General features: G+C 44.0%; 3 protein-coding genes across 5 annotated transcripts; 1 reads left to right on the forward strand and 2 right to left on the reverse strand.

Moving 5' to 3' along the window:
* Positions 1–1,542: 1,542 nt before the first annotated feature.
* LOC133928795 (lipase-like) lies at positions 1,543–5,257 on the forward strand. The gene is made up of 11 exons (XM_062375286.1): positions 1,543–1,831; positions 1,928–1,997; positions 2,727–2,806; positions 2,992–3,057; positions 3,162–3,209; positions 3,295–3,362; positions 3,588–3,660; positions 3,739–3,900; positions 4,225–4,419; positions 4,587–4,675; positions 4,811–5,257. The coding sequence occupies exons 2-11, from the start codon at positions 1,931–1,933 to the stop codon at positions 4,998–5,000; spliced, it is 1,038 nt and encodes a 345-aa protein (XP_062231270.1). The 5' UTR covers positions 1,543–1,831; positions 1,928–1,930; the 3' UTR covers positions 5,001–5,257.
* Positions 5,258–5,753: 496 nt separating this feature from the next.
* LOC133928780 (6-phosphogluconate dehydrogenase, decarboxylating 1-like) lies at positions 5,754–8,460 on the reverse strand. 2 transcript variants are annotated; one of them, XM_062375276.1, is made up of 2 exons: positions 8,306–8,460; positions 5,754–7,507 (listed from the first exon to the last, which is right to left on the reverse strand). In XM_062375276.1, exon 2 carries the CDS (start codon positions 7,498–7,500, stop codon positions 6,058–6,060), a length of 1,443 nt encoding a protein of 480 aa, XP_062231260.1. In that variant the 5' UTR covers positions 7,501–7,507; positions 8,306–8,460; the 3' UTR covers positions 5,754–6,057. The 2 variants fall into 2 exon arrangements, with proteins under 2 accessions (XP_062231260.1, XP_062231252.1); XM_062375268.1 differs by having other exon boundaries at positions 8,256–8,460.
* A 1,549-nt stretch (positions 8,461–10,009) lies between these two features.
* On the reverse strand, positions 10,010–14,193 carry LOC133928767 (receptor-like cytoplasmic kinase 185). Of its 2 annotated transcripts, none has more exons than XM_062375247.1 (5): positions 13,710–14,193; positions 12,460–12,656; positions 12,040–12,229; positions 11,328–11,719; positions 10,010–11,036 (listed from the first exon to the last, which is right to left on the reverse strand). In XM_062375247.1, the coding sequence occupies exons 1-5, from the start codon at positions 13,828–13,830 to the stop codon at positions 10,461–10,463; spliced, it is 1,476 nt and encodes a 491-aa protein (XP_062231231.1). In that variant the 5' UTR covers positions 13,831–14,193; the 3' UTR covers positions 10,010–10,460. The 2 variants fall into 2 exon arrangements, with proteins under 2 accessions (XP_062231231.1, XP_062231240.1); XM_062375256.1 differs by lacking the exon at positions 13,710–14,193 and adding an exon at positions 13,226–13,699.
* Between the last annotated feature and the right edge of the window lie 4,032 nt (positions 14,194–18,225).

The following is an 18,225-nucleotide window of genomic DNA, read 5'->3' on the forward strand; positions in this document are numbered from 1 at the left end:
CAATCGAGGCGAAATATGCAAAAGTCTGAACTAAATCAAAGATGAGGCTTCGTTTTCAGAAGAAACATGGATGGGATGCACGCACACTCAACTCCAGGCCAAATCGCCTTGCTTGCCACATGAACAAGTTACGTCCAACTCATGCATAACCAACTCAACAAACTGATGGATGCATCATTGCATGCTCCTACGAAAAAGCTCTAGCTGCGATGTCCCCGACACAAAAAACAGAATCTGTTTGGTGAAACAGGGCTCTGATCGCTAGTGCTCAACTCTCGTTCATGCCTCGACGTTGATTTGCTCTCACAGTTTGCAACCGCACAGCTTACAATGTCGCCTGTAACCGTGCAACATCTTGATGACTCGCTGTACCCCGTCGTTTTACCCGTCGATCTCGGCCGCACCACGGCAGCCGCGCGGCGCGCAGGCGACTCGGCGGTGCACGGGGCGCGGCGGCCTCGCGCGGGCATGGCGACGCGTCCACAGGTTGGGTTTCGTGTTGCTGTTTGCATCACTCTCTAACGTCCTCTGCCAGCGAACAGGGGCGGATTCAAGGGAGGGGCTGGCCCCCCTATCGGCGTGCAGACATAGAGCCCTTCTAGTTTTTTCACGCCTCCTAAATTTCGGATGTTTAAAATTTAGAAGGTATTGTGATGGTTTTTGGTGACGGTTCTTAGTGGGGATTAATTGGAGGGTTTTTTTCGTCACTGGACTTAGAAGATGTCATGGGAGGGAGGCTGACCTGACGGAGGAGGCGAGCGTGGGGGAGGAGTGGTGAGGCGGCACGGCGTCGCTGGTCACGAACAGCAGAGGACGACCGGTGGGCCAATGTTAGGTCGGGGGAGGCAAGAACATTAGGTTAGCGTGGCGATGTGATTGATCCGGCTACGGGAGCGCCCCTAGAGACGGGTGAAGAAGGATGACAGGCAGGGGCGAGCACGCGAGCGAGGTTGTGGGCGGAGGCAGAAAAAGACATAATGAGGAAAAGAGAGAGAGAGAGCAACAACTAGAGGAAGAAGACAGAATCTTGTGTGTTTGATTGAATCCGATGACCAAGAATGTCACCTGATGAAAGAATATTATTTTCAGAGGAAAATTGGATATCTGCCATTATAAATGTCATGGTTCATAGATATGCCATTATAATTTGCAATTTTAGAGTTGTGCCATTAAAAAACGATAGAATTGAAAAAATGACATTTCATACGTTTCCTGCTCCTCTGTGTACGCTCCTGCGGACTTGAATCCTCTACACTAATAATGATTAATGTAGAGAATTACTATTTACATAGTGTAATAAATCTGCAACTATAGTTCTTTGCAGTAATCAAGTAACCCACTATAGAAAAATGGGTGTCCTAATATTCTATGGAGAGGGTTTTGATACTGTAGCTGTGATGTAGTGATTGATGTGGAGCTTTCATCATGAATCAGACGGCATAGATCATCGCTAATGCGGAGGATGCCGATCCCGCCCCTGCATCATACAATTTGTCGGCCGGATCCAAATCCCCGTAAGCTTTAAGGTGTAGCCGCGTCATTTCACACCAACCCCCAGCTAGTATATAAGACCACCCCTAATCACCGTTCCGTGCTCTCGCTTCGCTCCCTTAATTTATCAATCCTAATTTATTTCCGCCTTCCCGTTGAAATCATTTCGCTCGCTCTCCTTTCCCGACTACCATTCCCGCACTCGAAGAACTCGGATACTGTTTATACCAGAATAAAATCTTGCATTCATCATCTGGATACTCCTGTTTCCCCAAACTACTTGGCGCCTCGATCCCGCGCGGCGAAATTCCGGCCCGGGTTCCGCCGATTTAGGCCTCCGGTACGGCGATTCCGGGGTTAATTCGACCAATTTTGGCCACGATTGGATATCCCTTGTGATTTTGGGTGCGCTTGGCGTTTCTGTGTTGTGTTTCAGGGCATGGAGCGTCGAAGGTTGCTAAAGGCGGCTATTTTGCTGTGTTTGCTTGCGCTTTGCTCCGGGAGAGGTAAACAGTTAGCCCCCTTTTTGCTCCTTGGTTCCACAACGTTATATTGGAATTGTGCCTGCTTGCATTTAGAGCTGTTTATTGCATATTAGTTGGTTCGGTTTGCTATGAGAATGGGAATGTGTGTGTGTGTGTGTGTGTGTGTGTGTGTGTGTGTGTAAAACAATCTGCAAACAAATAAGGTGCTTAGCGCGTAGAATTTTTCAGTAGTCACCAGGTGAACTGAGAAGCTGTTTATATTTCAAAGGAAAATAGTGTACCGCTTAGACAGCAAATTATCATGCTATTCCGGGGTGTCAACATTTCGTGGAAATTATGTTCTGCTCATGTTTTTACGTTACTCCATTTTGGTAGTATAAATTACCTTGTTTTTGCATTTCAGCTTTTCAGGTTAAAAATGTTGGAACTGTATCTTGTTGGTATTGTTTTTTAGCATGGTCGTGATCAGTTTAACCTTAACGAGTAGCTAATATATCTAAATACCTTCTGACAAAACAAAAGGCTGCTACAAAGAATTACAGGAGCTTGCATATAGATTTGATTCAAAGCCATCACATATGTCCACTTTAACATTGAATTCAGAAATTTTGCTTCACAATTATATGTTCGTTCATTTTGCCATGTTACATAATTTTTTCTTTTGTTAATTGGGTTGTCTCTTTTATCCATGTATTCAGCATGTTACATATTGCTTTTCAGCAATTTCTTAACAAAACTTTTGTCAAATAGAACTTACGATCAAACATCGCCCCTCCACTACCATATATAACTCAACGCTTGCCAAGATACTTGTGGAATATGCTTCTGCTGTAAGTTCATTTGCCTTTTTTCGCTTAGTTGTCCCTCAACATTCCATTCTTTCTACTATTTTGCCAAATTCATACAGAAATCTGCCAGTATTATTTAGGTTTCTGCCTTTTCTGTTTCTTTGGCCAGAAGGCTTCTGCCTTTTCTTTTCCTGTATCTTGGAGTTAAACATTGTGATCACTTGTAGATCTATACTGCTGATTTGACACGATTGTTTACTTGGACATGTGCTAGATGTGGTGACATGATCAAGGTAAACCTTCTCTAATGCTGATGTGCTTTCTGATTTTTGTTAAATCTTTGTCCCGCTTCATGCAATTTTGGGAATGGATGATGAAATCTTATTGGATGATCCAGGGGTTTGAGCTGATGGAGATCATTGTAGATGTTGAGAATTGCTTGCAGGTTCTTCTGTACTTGCATTCGTCGTACCTTAATCTCCATGTCTTATAGTATACTTTTAGCTGATTGTATTTTGATGAACATGCAGGCATATGTTGGTTTTGCTAGTGATATCAATGCTGTCGTTGTTGTGTTTAGAGGAACTCAAGAGACCAGGTAATTAGCATATACTATCTCTGTCTGCTTAGTTTTAGAAAAGCTGTTCTCGTTTCAATCTAGAAATTTCTATCACTTTAAATCTACACGAAGTAGATCAATTATGTACTACTCAAATTTCATTTGCATGCATTTTCTGTTAGAATTACTAGACCATAGTTGACAACTTTGCATATATGTGTGCAATGTGTCAAATGTACTTTAACCAATCCCCCAATTTCTCAGCATCCAGAATTGGATAGAGGACTTGTTATGGAAACAACTTGATCTTGATTACCCCGGCATGCCTGAAGCAATGGTGAGTGTATCTGAAGCATTATAATTAAATTGCACCTGTGGCAAACCCAATTCATACTAGTACTCTACCTGTTTATAGGTGCACCGAGGGTTTCACTCTGCTTATCATAACACAACTTTACGTGATGGAGTAGTCAGTGGTATTCAAAAGACTCGAAAATTGTATGGAGATGTTCCAATCATGGTCACAGGACATTCAATGGGTGGAGCTATGGCTTCATTTTGCGCACTTGATCTTGTTGTGAGTACTGAACCTTGCCTGAAGCATATATGCTTTGAGCTTCTCTTTTACTCTTTGTTCTTCAGAAACTTATTGTCGATAATTATATTTGCAGCCATTGAGTTGGCATCCTGTACGGATGATATTTCTTTCTCTTTCATTTATCAACTAAATCTTATTTTGTATACAATCTTCTACAAAGTAATCAGTTAGTATTTTGATATTAATCTAGCTTCAGATAAAAGCTGGGAGTATCTTGTTTCCTTAAAAAAAGTTATTTTGTCGTGATTTTCTTCCTGCTGGTTTATCTTCCACACCCAAATAAAAATATCTATTTTCTTTTAGGTGAACTATGGACTAGATAGTGTGAAATTAATGACGTTCGGGCAACCTCGAATTGGCAATGCTGCTTTCGCATCTTATTTCAAGAAATACTTGCCCCATGCAATTCGAGTTATTCATGCCCACGATATTGTGCCTCACCTGCCACCATACTCCTCATTCTTCCCACAGAAGACCTACCATCACTTCCCAAGAGAGGTATGCTATACTATAGACTCTATAGTACCATTACTGTTCTACTTCTGCTGATAGTTGGTACTTCTGGTTTGTATGCCTACTTGGGCTCAAATACTTTAGTCTTTGTATACCCACCTTTCGTTTTCCATCATTTTCTAACGTTTATGCCATATTGTTCATTTCTTCAGGTATGGATCCATAACATTGGACTAGGAAGCCTAATTTACTCTGTAGAGCAGATCTGCGATGATTCTGGTGAAGACCCAGTGTGCAGCAGGTCCCTCCTTTGTCCCTCTCAAACGAACGAACTCAAGGAGCCAAGCAGATGCATTGTTATCCTTCCCTTTTCTCCCTCTCTACTTTTAACTTATTGGCACTTCCCATATTCCTCCTAAAATCGTTTGTAATCCAGGTCTGTAAGTGGAAACAGCGTGCAAGATCATATATACTATCTCGGCGTCAGCATGCTTGCAGAAGGCTGGAGCACCTGCAGAATCGTCATGGACTACAGCAAATTACAGTATCATATGGACCTCAACGGTAACGTCGTCTTGTCGAAGCAACCTAGTTTGTCAAATGACAGAAGATTCAGTGTCCAGTGAACCAATGTATGATATGTATAGTATGATAGCATCACGAATCAGTGTTGTTCAGAGCTAGCACTGCACATCCGTTCCCTATTTCCCCTGTGGATGATGCTCTTTGTTGAATTGATCCTGCATCCAAAGAGGGTGGGATGAACATGCTGGGTTTGGATATGCTTGCTGTAAATGTGATTTCGTATGTAAAGCATTGTTCAGTTCACAAATATATACGCCAAGGTCTGGCAAATGCATCTGAATATCAAGAATTCATCCAATTTGATGTGAGCAACAACAAAACTACGAGCATTCGTATTTATTTTAAAGAGGAGTTACGAGCATTCGTGAAATAACCGCTAAGCTATTACAAAGTTGCCCATCAGGACCAATTTGGATGGACTGGGACAGTTAGGTCCAACAAACGGAACGGAACACTGACATTGAATCCTGAAATCCAATAATCGGGTTGAACATTCCCCAAAAAAAAAACGGGTTGAACATAAATTTTGGGACTTAAATCCCTAAATTGGAATAGAATGATAGAACCAAAATCCCTAAATTTGTACTACAGGTTCCCACAAATAAGCAACAGTTCATGTCATAGTTGCAGGGACAGACTCCATATTCTGCACAAAGTTTGATATTTACACCTGCTAATGTTATTATTTATAACTTGGAAGCTACAGATCAGATAGCATGGTGATGCTTATGAACGAGTACAGTGAAAACAGTTTTTCCAAGGCAAAGGAGAATAGAATGATTGATCAACAAACAGAGAACCAAACACAAGCAAGCCAAAATGCTTTTATTCATGTAATAAACTTACAAAGATCAACAGAGAAGTTCCGGCAAATATAAATGTTCTCCATCCAGGACTGCTTAGTGCTTACAAGAAAAGAAGAATGGAGGGAACTTTGGACTTCCTGGCCTAAATTAAGTACTGCATATGGAAATAAGATCTAACCACAATTCCTCCCCTACAAGTGATATATGACTTATTACTCAGGACCCGGCAGTATATGAAGACACGAAACCATGTCATATCACGTGAAGGCAGTGCCGTCTGTGGAGCAGCAGCTCAGATCTTGGAGTTGCGAGCAATCTTGAACCACTCAGTGTGGAAAGAACCAGGCATGTCGACCCTCTCATAGGTGTGAGCCCCAAAGTAGTCCCTCTGTGCCTGCACCAGGTTGGCAGGAAGCCTATCCCTCCGGTAGGAGTCAAAGTAGGCCAGACTCGCGGACATGCCCGGTGTGCTAACACCATTGTTGATGGCAAGGCAGACGACCCTGCGCCAGGCAGCTTGCCTGTCCATGATCTCCTGGGCAAACTCGGGGTCCACTAGGAGGTTGGCAAGGTTGGGGTTCCTATCATAGGCCTTCTTGATGCGGTCGAGGAAGATGGCACGGATGATGCACCCTCCCTTCCAGATCCTTGCTAGCTCACCAAGATTGAGGCCCCATCCTTTTTCCGAGCTCTTGGCCTTGATGATGTTCATGCCCTGCGCATAGCTGCAGATCTTCGAAGCGTACAGAGCTTGCCTCACATCTTCGATCAGCTGTGCCTTGTCCACTGGTAGGCCGGTGGAGTAGTCACCTTGGAAGATTTTGGAAGCCTCGACCCGCTCGTCCTTCAGCCCGCTGAGGAACCTGGAATCCAAGGATGCCTCAATTGTAGGAGCAGCCACAGAGAGTTCAGCAGCCTGCTGCACCGTCCATTTCCCAGTTCCTTTCATCCCGGTCTTGTCCAGGACCTTGTCGACCAGGTAGCCGTCACCCTGCCCATCCTTGATGCCAAATATGTCGGCCGTGATCTCGATCAAGAAACTGAGAAGCTCACCTTTGTTCCACTCCGAGAACACCTGCTGCAGTTCACTGTTTGTGAGCTTACCGACCGACTTGAGAACGTCATATGCCTCAGCGATCAGTTGCATGTCACCGTATTCAATTCCATTGTGAACCATCTTGACAAAGTTGCCGGATCCACCTTTGCCAATATATGTGACGCACGGGCCGCTATCAGGCACCTGGGCAGCCACCTTGAGAAGAATGTCTTCGATGTACTTGTATGCCTCAAAGGAGCCTCCAGGCATCAAGGACGGACCATTGCGGGCACCCTCCTCTCCTCCGGAAACACCCATGCCAAGATAGAGGAGCCCGCGCTCCTCCACCTCCTTCTCCCTCCTCTCCGTGTTCTCATACCACTCGTTCCCCCCATCAATGATACAGTCACCCTGCTCCAAGTGTGCCGAGAGTGTGGCAATGGTCTGGTCGACCGGCGCCCCAGCCTTGACAAGCATGATGACAACGCGGGGCTTCTGAATGGAGTTCACAAAGGATGCGGGGTCATGGAAACCAAACACGGGGAGGTTTCCTTCCAGCTTGGCACGCTGCACGGTCTCATCAACCTTGGAGGCCGTCCTGTTGTAGACAGAGATGGGGAACCCTTTCTCCGCAATGTTGAGGGCAAGGTTCTGCCCCATGACCGCGAGGCCGGCGAGACCAATTCTCGTGAGAGCCATGTCCTACCTGGAAACAGAAGCACCAAAAGAATCACCTATGGATCAAACAACAATTTACGCGGTCTCACTTGAAAGGTCCAAAAAAAGATATGTATTTGGGACCTTTAGAGACCCAATGTCCATACATGTGAATGGGAAGGATGAAGAAGTTTCATCCTGAGTACTAGTTTGTAGTGAACAGAAGATTCAGAAACTAAGACATCATTAACTGATGATTGCGAAGTGCTTGCTGATTGATGAATACAAGGATATAAAACTGTAAAAAGGCCAGTACAGCAAAAGGTTGTATGGCAGACACAACCATATGCAATTTTTAGATATATGTTAAGAAACGATGCAGATGCAGCCAAACTTATGGTCGACGGCAATTATAATTTCAGAGGGAACGCACCTACGAGGTGAACAACAGCACGTGTTTCAATTTCTAGCAACCTAAATGGACTGTTTACAATGACAAGAGACTGGTTCAATCCAGAGAAAAAAGCATCCTCTTTTACGCGTCACTAATCCATCCATAAGGTCAATTCATCCCAGATGGATTTGGGTAGGAGCATCCATCCCAGAACAAAGATTCGGGTTCCAGCGCTGATCGCGAAGAACAGAACCCCGCAGAACAAAACAAGCGATCCATCCAAGCAAGCCAGGGCATCCTAACGAACAAACAAAAGGACGAATCGACCGAGCCCGGATGGATGGATCTCCACTCCGCGCAAGCACAGGACAGGACAGACGAGGAGGAGGACGCAGGCACGCACCTACGGGAGAAGGAAGAGAGGTGCAGTCGCGGTCGGAGGAAGGAGGTTACTGGATCTGGATCGACGCGCGCTCGACCGGCGTGGAGGGGCTGCGGTGAAGGAACGGTGGACCTTGGAGTTCGGCCGAGGCTTCCTTTTGATGTGCAGCCGAGGGAGGGGCTGCATGAACCGCGCCCACCTACCCCAGCTTAAACTGCCAGCAAATATTCACTCTCACAATTAGCAACCTCTTAGATTTTATTGGACAGATCTTCAGTTTCGAGAGGGATCTAGTATTTAGAGTATGTATGATAAAATAAAATAATTTAAATATCTGTTTTTAGTCAAAATTAATAACAAAATACCTCAACTAAAACACTCAAACAGATCACAGTTTTAGCTTTAAAAATTTTTAGACCTAGTCATCTTTAGTTCTATTTTTTTTAAGCTGAAGCTTTAACAAATAAATCTTAAGACTTGTTTATTTACTGCTTTTGTTTTTGACTTTTCTGAAAAGCTATTTTTAAATTTTAGTTATTAGATTTTATAATAAATTTTAATTTCTCAACACACAACTTCTTAAAAAAAATATAATAACTAAAATTTATGAGCTACTAGTGTTTTTCCCCTAGAAACAGACTTATTACATCTCCAAAAATTATTTCTTAAACCATCTCATTTATTTAAGCTTCTAGCTTCTTAAAAAAAACAGCAAACAATCGTAACCTTAATCCTTCACCGACAGTTGGATCCAGACCCCGATCCCAGACCCCGCACTGGCAGCCGCCACGGAGGGGTCGGTGAGTCAAACATGTCTGACGTGTGGGTCCCACATGTACCGGTGATTGATAACAGAACGTCAGAGACGCGGCAACAGTTACAGTTCCTTCTCTCTTTTTTGGAGATGGAACAGAATCTTGGCGATCTGCCTAATCGCTGCCGTGATCAGGGCCTCTCCATCTCCGACTCTCCGGTACAATACAATTCTAGAGCAGAACGCAAGAACAAACAGACATAAAATCTAATGGAAACATCTTTCTTTATTGCAATGAACAACTGTTGTTACAATAGGATGTCTTCTTTCGTATATAGTCTTATATTAGAAAACTGTTTTGGCAGAAGCTGTCCCACTTGATCCGTGCAGAGACCGAATCGGTCTCTCCTTCGGTTTCACAACATTCTTCTCCTTCACATTCGTTCAGATGGCGTTATGCTGTGGTCAGCGGCTGCGGCAGAGGTTGAGGCGAGGGCTGGAGGCAGGACATGCATGTGTTGTTGTTGTTGTTCTCGACCGTGGAAGGGGAAACCGAGACGTTCATCTTCGTCTTGTGTTCTGAACCCTCGTCCTCTCCTTCCCTCACCATTCCGTTCCCACTCCTCTTCTCGACCCGGCTTAGGAGAACTCTCGCGTTTGCCTCAGATTGTGATGAAAAGATTGGTTTCTGAAGCCTCTCAGAGCTCAATTTGGAGTAAATTTTTTTGATGAATTGCGCTCAAGTACGGCCGCCAGCCCGTGTCCTTTGAGCTCCAGACGGTTGATTCAGTGGGATATACCGGCGGCCGAGCCGATGTCCACCACCCTGGAGTTCGGGAACGGTGTGAAGCCGGCGGCGGCGGCCATCACCCATCAGTCCAGCACCTGTCAATCTGCCGCCACACCGGCGTCCCGGATTGCTCACGAGCAGAACCGTCTTCTGCACAGGTTAGGACTGAAGCACTACAGTAAGCTAATACAAAAAAAAAGGTGTTCTGTTCTGGAAATTCTCGACAGAAAATGGCTAAAAAAAGTAGCTGTACGAAGCAACGTAGCCTGCCCTGTATGTCCAGACCTGAATTCTCATACGAAGAACTTACAAGGCCTCTCAAGCAGCCAGACATGACAAGTTATAGATTCACAATACACTGAGCATACTCATCATTTAATTGCAAAAAAAAAAAAAAAAGCACTGGTCAATGTGACTCTGCACTCCTCTCTTCGCCTGCCTACCTCTCCAGCTGAATCCTACAGGTTCCTGAGCTCCACAGAAGCATAACACGATCACATTCACAAGGAATGGACGCCAGGAGAACGCATTTAACCGTTGGTTGCCATAAAAGAGCAAGAAAAGCCTTATTCACAGACAATGAAACCGGCACCATGTTCCTAGATCGGATCTGTTTGGTGCTGATGAGTGAACTCAACTCATCCATCTGCAAGAGCGATGCCTGAAATAAAACCTGCCGGCTTTACTCATTTGTGCTATCGAAGCTACCATGGCCATTTGATCGCTCTCTTGAGTTCTCCCCCCACATTTTGGCCTCTGCAATAGCGCACTGCCTGCCAGCAGCCCTTGAAGTTTCTCTTCTTCCAGTTTGAGCTGGACTACCCACTTGTGACCCTGTCATGTCCATGTCATCCAGTCCTGATCTCCGACCAGAATCACCAGTAGAGCTTGTCCTGCTAACCTCTGCTCCATACTTTGATGCCCTAGCAGCTTCTCTCCTCCGCAGGTCTGGAGAATGATGGTTTGGTGAGCGCACACTGCGCTGATCGTCGTTCCACCCAGCAGGGTTCCTCACCCTGGGGGTAGATGAATTACTCCGATTATGTTGAACAGGGGCATTCGGGTCATATGTCTGAGAAGCAAGGTATGAGAGAGCAGTGACAACATCTCCAATATGAGGGCGTGTGGCAGCTTGCTCTTGCAAACACATGGCAGCAACAGCTAAGGCCTGATATAGACCCCTCATGGGGAAGCGGCCTTGAAGCATCGGATCTGCCATTTTTGGAAATTTCCTGCGGTCCTTAAACATTGGACGAGCCTGCAGATTAGACGAACTATATTAATTTTCCAAGATTAAACTGACTACAAATAAACGTTTCTAACACTTACACTGCAGTAGAAACTAGTTTCAGAAAGCAATTTTGGATGACATAGCAGAATTACGAGAGTGATACATTCATAAGCAGACATAGCTTGATTTTCATGGTGTTTCAGTAAGAACGCTGAAATAAAAGAAGGGCCTACATGCAACTATATATATTAACAATAATATATAAAATGTCCACTTGGGGAAAATAATTATGCCAAATGGTATAAGATAGAAACATACCCATGCCACTAGATTTTGCTCCCCCTGGGGCTTGGTGTTGTCAATTGCTTTACGCCCTGTGATCAGTTCAAGGAATACAACACCAAAGCTATACACATCAGATTTAACTGTGAGCTGCCCAGTCATTGCATATTCTGGGGCACAGTAGCCATATGTACCCATCACACGTGTTGAAACATGGGTCTTGTCACCAACCGGACCAAGTTTTGCAAGGCCGAAATCAGATAGCTTTGGGTGAAATCCTTCGCCAAGAAGAATGTTTGACGACTTGAAATCCCGGTAAATAACAGGAGGGCTTGCCTTGTCATGGAGGTATTCTAAGCCTTTAGCTGCACCTGCAGCTATCTTCATCCGTGTGTTCCAGTCGAGAGATTCCTTGTCAGGTGGCAGATCTATCAAAATATGAACACACTTAGTGGAATTTTAGGATATGAACAATAAATTGCCAGCCAAAAGATGGGAACATTTAGCAAACCAACCATATATGATAGATCCAACAGTACTAGAATAACATACGGTTGCAAGTTGAACCAAGAGTTGAGATCTATTAATTGTCATGCATAGCTACCATTAAGTTTTAAATAAAATAGGATGCATGTAACAATCATATGAAGCATGCTACTCCTATGTAATAACATAATGCTTTCCTTGCATTGCTACAAGCACTTGTGGAATTTCAGAATACTAGATGACAAAGAGAAGATAAACAAACCATGCAGATGATCTTCTAGTGACCCCAGTGGCATAAACTCATAAACAAGAAGGCGTTGGTCGCCATCAGCACAGTAGCCAATTAAATTGACCAGGTTAGTGTGATGTACGAGACTGAGCATGAGAACCTCGACCAGAAATTCTCTATTTCCTTGGAGGCCATTACGATCAAGTTGCTTCACAGCAACAGCCTAGGAAGCAGAATTTTTTGTTAGTACACTAAAGAAAAAACACAATCAACGGCATGGGTAGTAGAGTTATGTTAGCATATAGGACTACTGCAAGTGTACATTAAAAAGAACACAGCAACTCTATCAACAATTTACTGAAATATCTCAACTAAATCACTCAGAACTTTAGCTGAGAGGATTTGGTTCTAGATAAAATTTTGATGCATCAACATGGTTTCAGAGAGACTAACCTGACCATTTTCCAAACATCCTTTATATACACGGCCAAAACCTCCCTCCCCTAATAGGCAATCCTGTCTGAAATTCTTAGTGGCAGCAGCAAGTTCACAAAAAGTGAAAGTCTGTGCTGCAATGTTTTGACTGTTCCCTTCTCTATGAATGACTATATCTTTCTTAGAGTCTGATCCACCATGTGATCTTGATTTATCTAAGCAGAAAATGGTAAATGAGTTAGCAATTGGTCACATTAAAGAATTTAACATATAAAAGGTGCATAAACGTATAGGAGAGCACAAAATCAGTAGAAGCATGAAGAAAGGTAACAAGAGCATATAGCATGTCCTGCAACTCTAAATGGTCCATTTGCCCTTTAAGGAAATAAAATTACTTGTGAACAAGACTCATAAAAATATCTGTTTATCCTAATCTATTCCTCTCCCTTGGCAGAGGCAAAACAGCTATATGTAAGCAGCCGACTCAACAAAATTCAATTTAGGAATCAAAAACTCACAATGGTTAGTCAGCTAAACTTCAAAGCGTTATAACAATTCGCAAGGACGTAACAACTGAGCAAGTACTTCGTATAGTCCTACACCGTTGAGTTCCACATCTACACCGCACTGGTAGCCACCGCAAACAGTTTTGTGCATCACACTGATGAGCAGCTGCCTAACTGGATAAATACCTCGGTCCAAAGTGTCTCAGTGGTAGGAAGAATAAAAATTGAAATGACAGCCACATTATGGGTCTCAGTGCCTGTATCCTCTCAGTTCTTACCAAGTTCAAGGAATGTAGCAACGGATCCATCACTTTCTAGTTTCTACCCACCTATTGTGATCGTTTAACCAGGTTATGCTTTGTTCCGTGCGTTCCACTAATCCAGAAACAAATACTATACTGTGTCCAGCCCAACGCGTTTTCTAACACTCTCCATTAACGCGTACAGATAACGCCAAAAATTTCCCTGGCTCGCGTTAATTATCATAGCCACAAATAAGCCTAACACGGCATGCGTTCCGATCTTTTCCTCACCGAATGCAGCACAGCTTGCTTCCATCACCAAATGCAGCACAGCTTGCTTCCACCGAAATAAGCTTACTGAAATTATAGCAGCTTTGCATATTTCCTCCTAATTTTACTCATCAAACTCATGGTTCACACACAGTAAGCAACAAAAACAAGACCAAGCCTAACCCCGCACTCCTCAAAGCCGCAGAAAAGCGAGAAGCATTTCCAAGATCCAGTTGTTCAACCCTCGCACCTGATCCGACCCTGGACACGCCGCGATCCGCCGCGGCGTCCTTGCGCGAGTCCTTGGCGTCCGCGCCGGGCTTCTTGGCCTCCCCATCCTGGGCCGATCCGAAGCACACGAAGCAGCTCATCCAAGAACCCCGGAAGAAACCAAGAAACGGGATGTGGACACCGCCCCACCGGATGAAGTGGGAGCTTCTCCCCGATCTGTGGACGGAAACCTTCCCAAAACCGGATTTTTAAGCTGGTGGGAGGGGGTTTGGGTCCAATTGGGAGGGCTGGTGGGGGATTAGAGGGGGCGGTGGGAGTGGGATGGAAGCTACAAGAAGGAGAAGAAGAACACGAGGCTGGGGTCCAAAGAGAAACTAGAGTAAGAGGGAGGAGCAAAAGTCAGCCCTGGCAGAGCGAGGGAGGAGCCGAGGAGGAGAGAGAAGGGGTATCTGTGGGGCACATCCACTTCCCTCTCATGCCTGCCACCTCTGCTTTTAAATGGCACGAGCTACAGCACCTCTTAATTTTGGCCCAAATCTGCAGCACTCGTCATCAAAGCCATTCACTTGGCAGGCCCTGGTGATCGGTGAGAGAGAGAGAAAAGTTTCTCTTCTTTTTTCTTTCTTTCAAATTTCACCTTGACCGTGTCGTGTGAACTCTGGACAGATTTGTCCTAAAGATGGCAGTTTATCTTGTCGGATCGAGTCTCTACGGTTTCAGATCCAAAGAGGACGGGTTACGGTAAAAAAACGGCCCTGTAGAGCTATTGAGTGGAAAGACACGTAGAAAAGCAGAGCCATTGTATCTAAAAGAGCTCATTTACGGTGAAAAATGATATTCACGGCTCAAAATATCATAAATTAAATACAACCGTCTATTGATCTAGGTATTATCGTTATTGTTTTATTAGGTGATTAAATTAGGACCACTGCCCTAATGGCTAATCTCGCCATGCTCGTCGGGAACGCCATGGTGAGATACCATTGCAGTACATGTGCCCGCCCTTGCCGCCCACCTCGCGCGCTGGCTACGACCATCCTCCGGAAGCGCGCATAACACCAGCAGCGATGTGAAGACGCAGAAGCTCTGCTGCGACACCACCACCGCATGCCCCAACCTCTCCCTCGTCTCCGACCTCGCCCTCCTCCTCGCTTCCATCCGACTCCCCGCCGCCATGCTCGCCGGACGCCTCTCGCCGGAGCTCACCGCCTTCTCCACCCTTGACTCCCTCTACCTCGCCATCAACACACTCTCTAGCCCACTTCCGCTCAAGCTCAGCAACGCGCATGCGCTATCCGCACTCAACTTCGTCGACAACGCCCTCTCTGCCGCGCTCCCAACCTCCATATGGAATATCTGCGACCGAATCACTGAGCTCCACCTCCACAGCAACGCACTCACCGGAGCCATCCCCGCACCGGTCAGACCCAACACCACCTGCGACCACCTCTGCGTCCTTGATCTCGGCACCAACTGCTTCTCCGATGACTTTCCCTCCTTCCTCACAACGTTCCGCGGCCTCCAGCGCCTCAACCTCAGTGGAAACCGCCTCTCAAGGCCCATCCCAGAGGCCTTCGCCGGGATGGTCATCAGCCTCATGGCCGACACCATCGCCTTGGTGTCGGTGTGCATCATTAGTTGGGCGTAGAGGAGGTGGAACAGGATAAAGCGCACGATGGTGGGAGGGGAGGACAAGATGCTGGAGTCTGAGGGGGACGCGGTGGCAAAGCATGATGTTGAAGGTGGTGGTGCAGAGCGGGAGGTGGAGGCAGAAGATGTCGGCGAAGAGGACGAAGGCTGGGGAGAGGGGAGGGAGGAGAGGAGCACATGGAGCGAGACGATTGAGATGGGGATGGAAAGAGACTTGAGCTTTGCGTAGAGGTGGTGGCGGTGGAGGTGGGAAATCACAACTGCAACCCAACCTTCGCTAAATAAGATGGGCGCACATATAAGGGCAAAAATCTAAAAATAGATAACATACACATCATATATTGTAAACATAGATAATATATTGTTACATTTACAAATTTAGTATGTGTATTCGGCACATTATTTACCAAAAACATAATTTTAGCATCTCAAGTGTTAAATACGGTATTGTTGCACCGTATTCAGCACATGAGTGCTAAAAATCAGTGTCATATTTAACAGCTCAGGTGCCGAATACAACCTCTACCATGCGCAGCGCTCCCGAGAAGGAAGCTAGGAAGAGAAGCTAGAATGCGTATGAAAATTCAAGTTTTTTTTATTTAAATCACGATTTTATTTGAAGTAAAAAATAGTTCAAAAATTCTAAATATTTTCACGAGCAAATAGATCTCACTACCAAACTATTTTAATTGGTTTGATCTAAAAAGCCTAAACCAATATTTAATTAAAATTCTCCAAATAAGTCAACTTTATAAATTCTAGCAATTTTTCATACTCAAATAAATTCTCAAAAATCTATAAAAAAATCACTAATATTATTCTCATGTGATGTACTAATTTATATAAATATTTTCAACCCTAGATTATTTGGTGAAAAAGTGAGTTTTTTTCTCGATGTTTTCAGCTTGGTGCTTGCAACAGATTAAATGAAGTATGTTTGAATTAATCTAAGAACCAATATTTTGTGCATGTTTGAATTTTTTTATTCAAATTGAACTAAAAAGAGAATATCACATGAAATAATAAAAATGCATATAAATAGAGCATTAAAAGGCTTAATATTAATTTGAGAACCAATATTTTGTGCATGTTAAATTTTTTTTATTCAAATTGATTTAAAAAGATAATATCATATGAAATGATAAAAATGTATATAAATGAAGCATTAAAAAAACTCACTTTGTCACCAAATAACCTAGGGTTGGACATAGTTTTATAAATTAATACATCACATGAAAAGAATATTAGTGATTTTTTCTAGATTTTTTAGAATTTATTTGAGGCATTAAAAATTACTAGAATTTATAAAATTGGTTTAATTAGAGAATTTTAATTAAATATTGGTTTAGAATTTTTTGGATCAAACCAATTAAAACTGGTTACTAGTGAGTTCTACTTTATTGATGAAAACGTTTAGAATTTTTAGACTATTTTTGTATATCCAAATAAAATCGATATTAAATAAAAAACTTAAACTTTCATGCACCTTCTAGCTTCCTTCTTCTCCTGAGCTTGGTCGGCGGCAGAGGTTATATACGGCATATGAGGTGCACTGTATTCGACAAATATCTCATGTACCAAATATAGCTGTTTTCGGTATCTCATGTATTGAATACAGCTGTTTTCGGTGTCGTATTCGGCATTTGATGTACTGAAATCACTTTTTTAGTAAATGAGGTACGGAATACACATGCTAAATTTATAAATATGGTAATATATTATCACTCATTGTATTTCTAATAGTATCCTTAAAATACCTATAGATGATATAAAAAACGATGATGAATACTGTTAGATTAATCTAAACCGTCTAATTGAGGAATTAAATGATTCATATTAATTGTTATCTACAGTTAAAGTTCTTCTTAAAAATAATTCTGTAACAGCAGTCACTGGTTTATCTGCAAAGTTGGAACACTAGACCAGCGTGATGTACGCATTATGGAATCCATATGTTTAATACGTTTGGTGAGATGCTCGATTTGTGTGAGAAAACATGCTCTCATTTTTTCCGTTGATAAAAACGGATCCCGGTCGGTATGCGTGCAGATAGTAGCTGCTGACTTAAGTCTGTTGTGGTAGGCTGTGGTGTCCGGTTGCATAGCAGTGCCCCGAGCACTACCGAGCCTCTGGGGTTCTCGGGTAATCCTACCGCTTGAGAAAAGAGTGATCGGGACCGTCTAGACCCGATGGGCGGACTATCGGTGCTCGGTTTGGTCAGTCCTACCCCGGGCGCCACCGAACCATTAGATCTCTTTGTTATGCCTCTATCTGTACACTTCGCCGGTCCGGGTATTCGAGAGGTCTCGGGTTAAAAACGAGAGCAGTCTATAATGAGTACCGCACTAACAGAGCGCACCAAGCAAAGAGTCTTTTCCTATTTTCTTAAGTTTACAGAACAATGATCAAGAACAAAGCAGCCCGATCGAAAAGGGCCTCAGTGCTCAGGGCGCTACTCGAGCCTACGGGGTCCTCGGGTAATTCTACCGCTCGAACATGAGTGGTCGGGACCGCCTAACCCCTGGTTCTCTCACCTGCTTTCCAGTGCTCGGGCGCTCCGTACGAGGGAACCGACGTTCCCGGGCACCCTGAGCTCGGAGCACCTACCCCCTCCTGGATCGGTCGACCGAAAGGCTAACAGTTGTCTTGGTCTTGGGACTCAGGGACCCCTGGTTCTCATGTCACCGACAGCGGCAGAGGCTATATTCGGCATATGAGATGCACTGTGTTTGACAAATACCTCATGTACCGAATATAGCTATTTTCGGTATCTCATATACCGAATACAGTTGTTTTTGGTGTCGTATTCGGCATCTGATGTACTGAAATCACGTTTTTAGTAAATAAGGTGTCGAATACACATCCTAAATTTATAAATATGGTAA

The sequence above is a fragment of the Phragmites australis genome, chromosome 1 (assembly GCF_958298935.1).
Source record: "Phragmites australis chromosome 1, lpPhrAust1.1, whole genome shotgun sequence".
NCBI lineage: Eukaryota > Viridiplantae > Streptophyta > Magnoliopsida > Poales > Poaceae > Phragmites > Phragmites australis.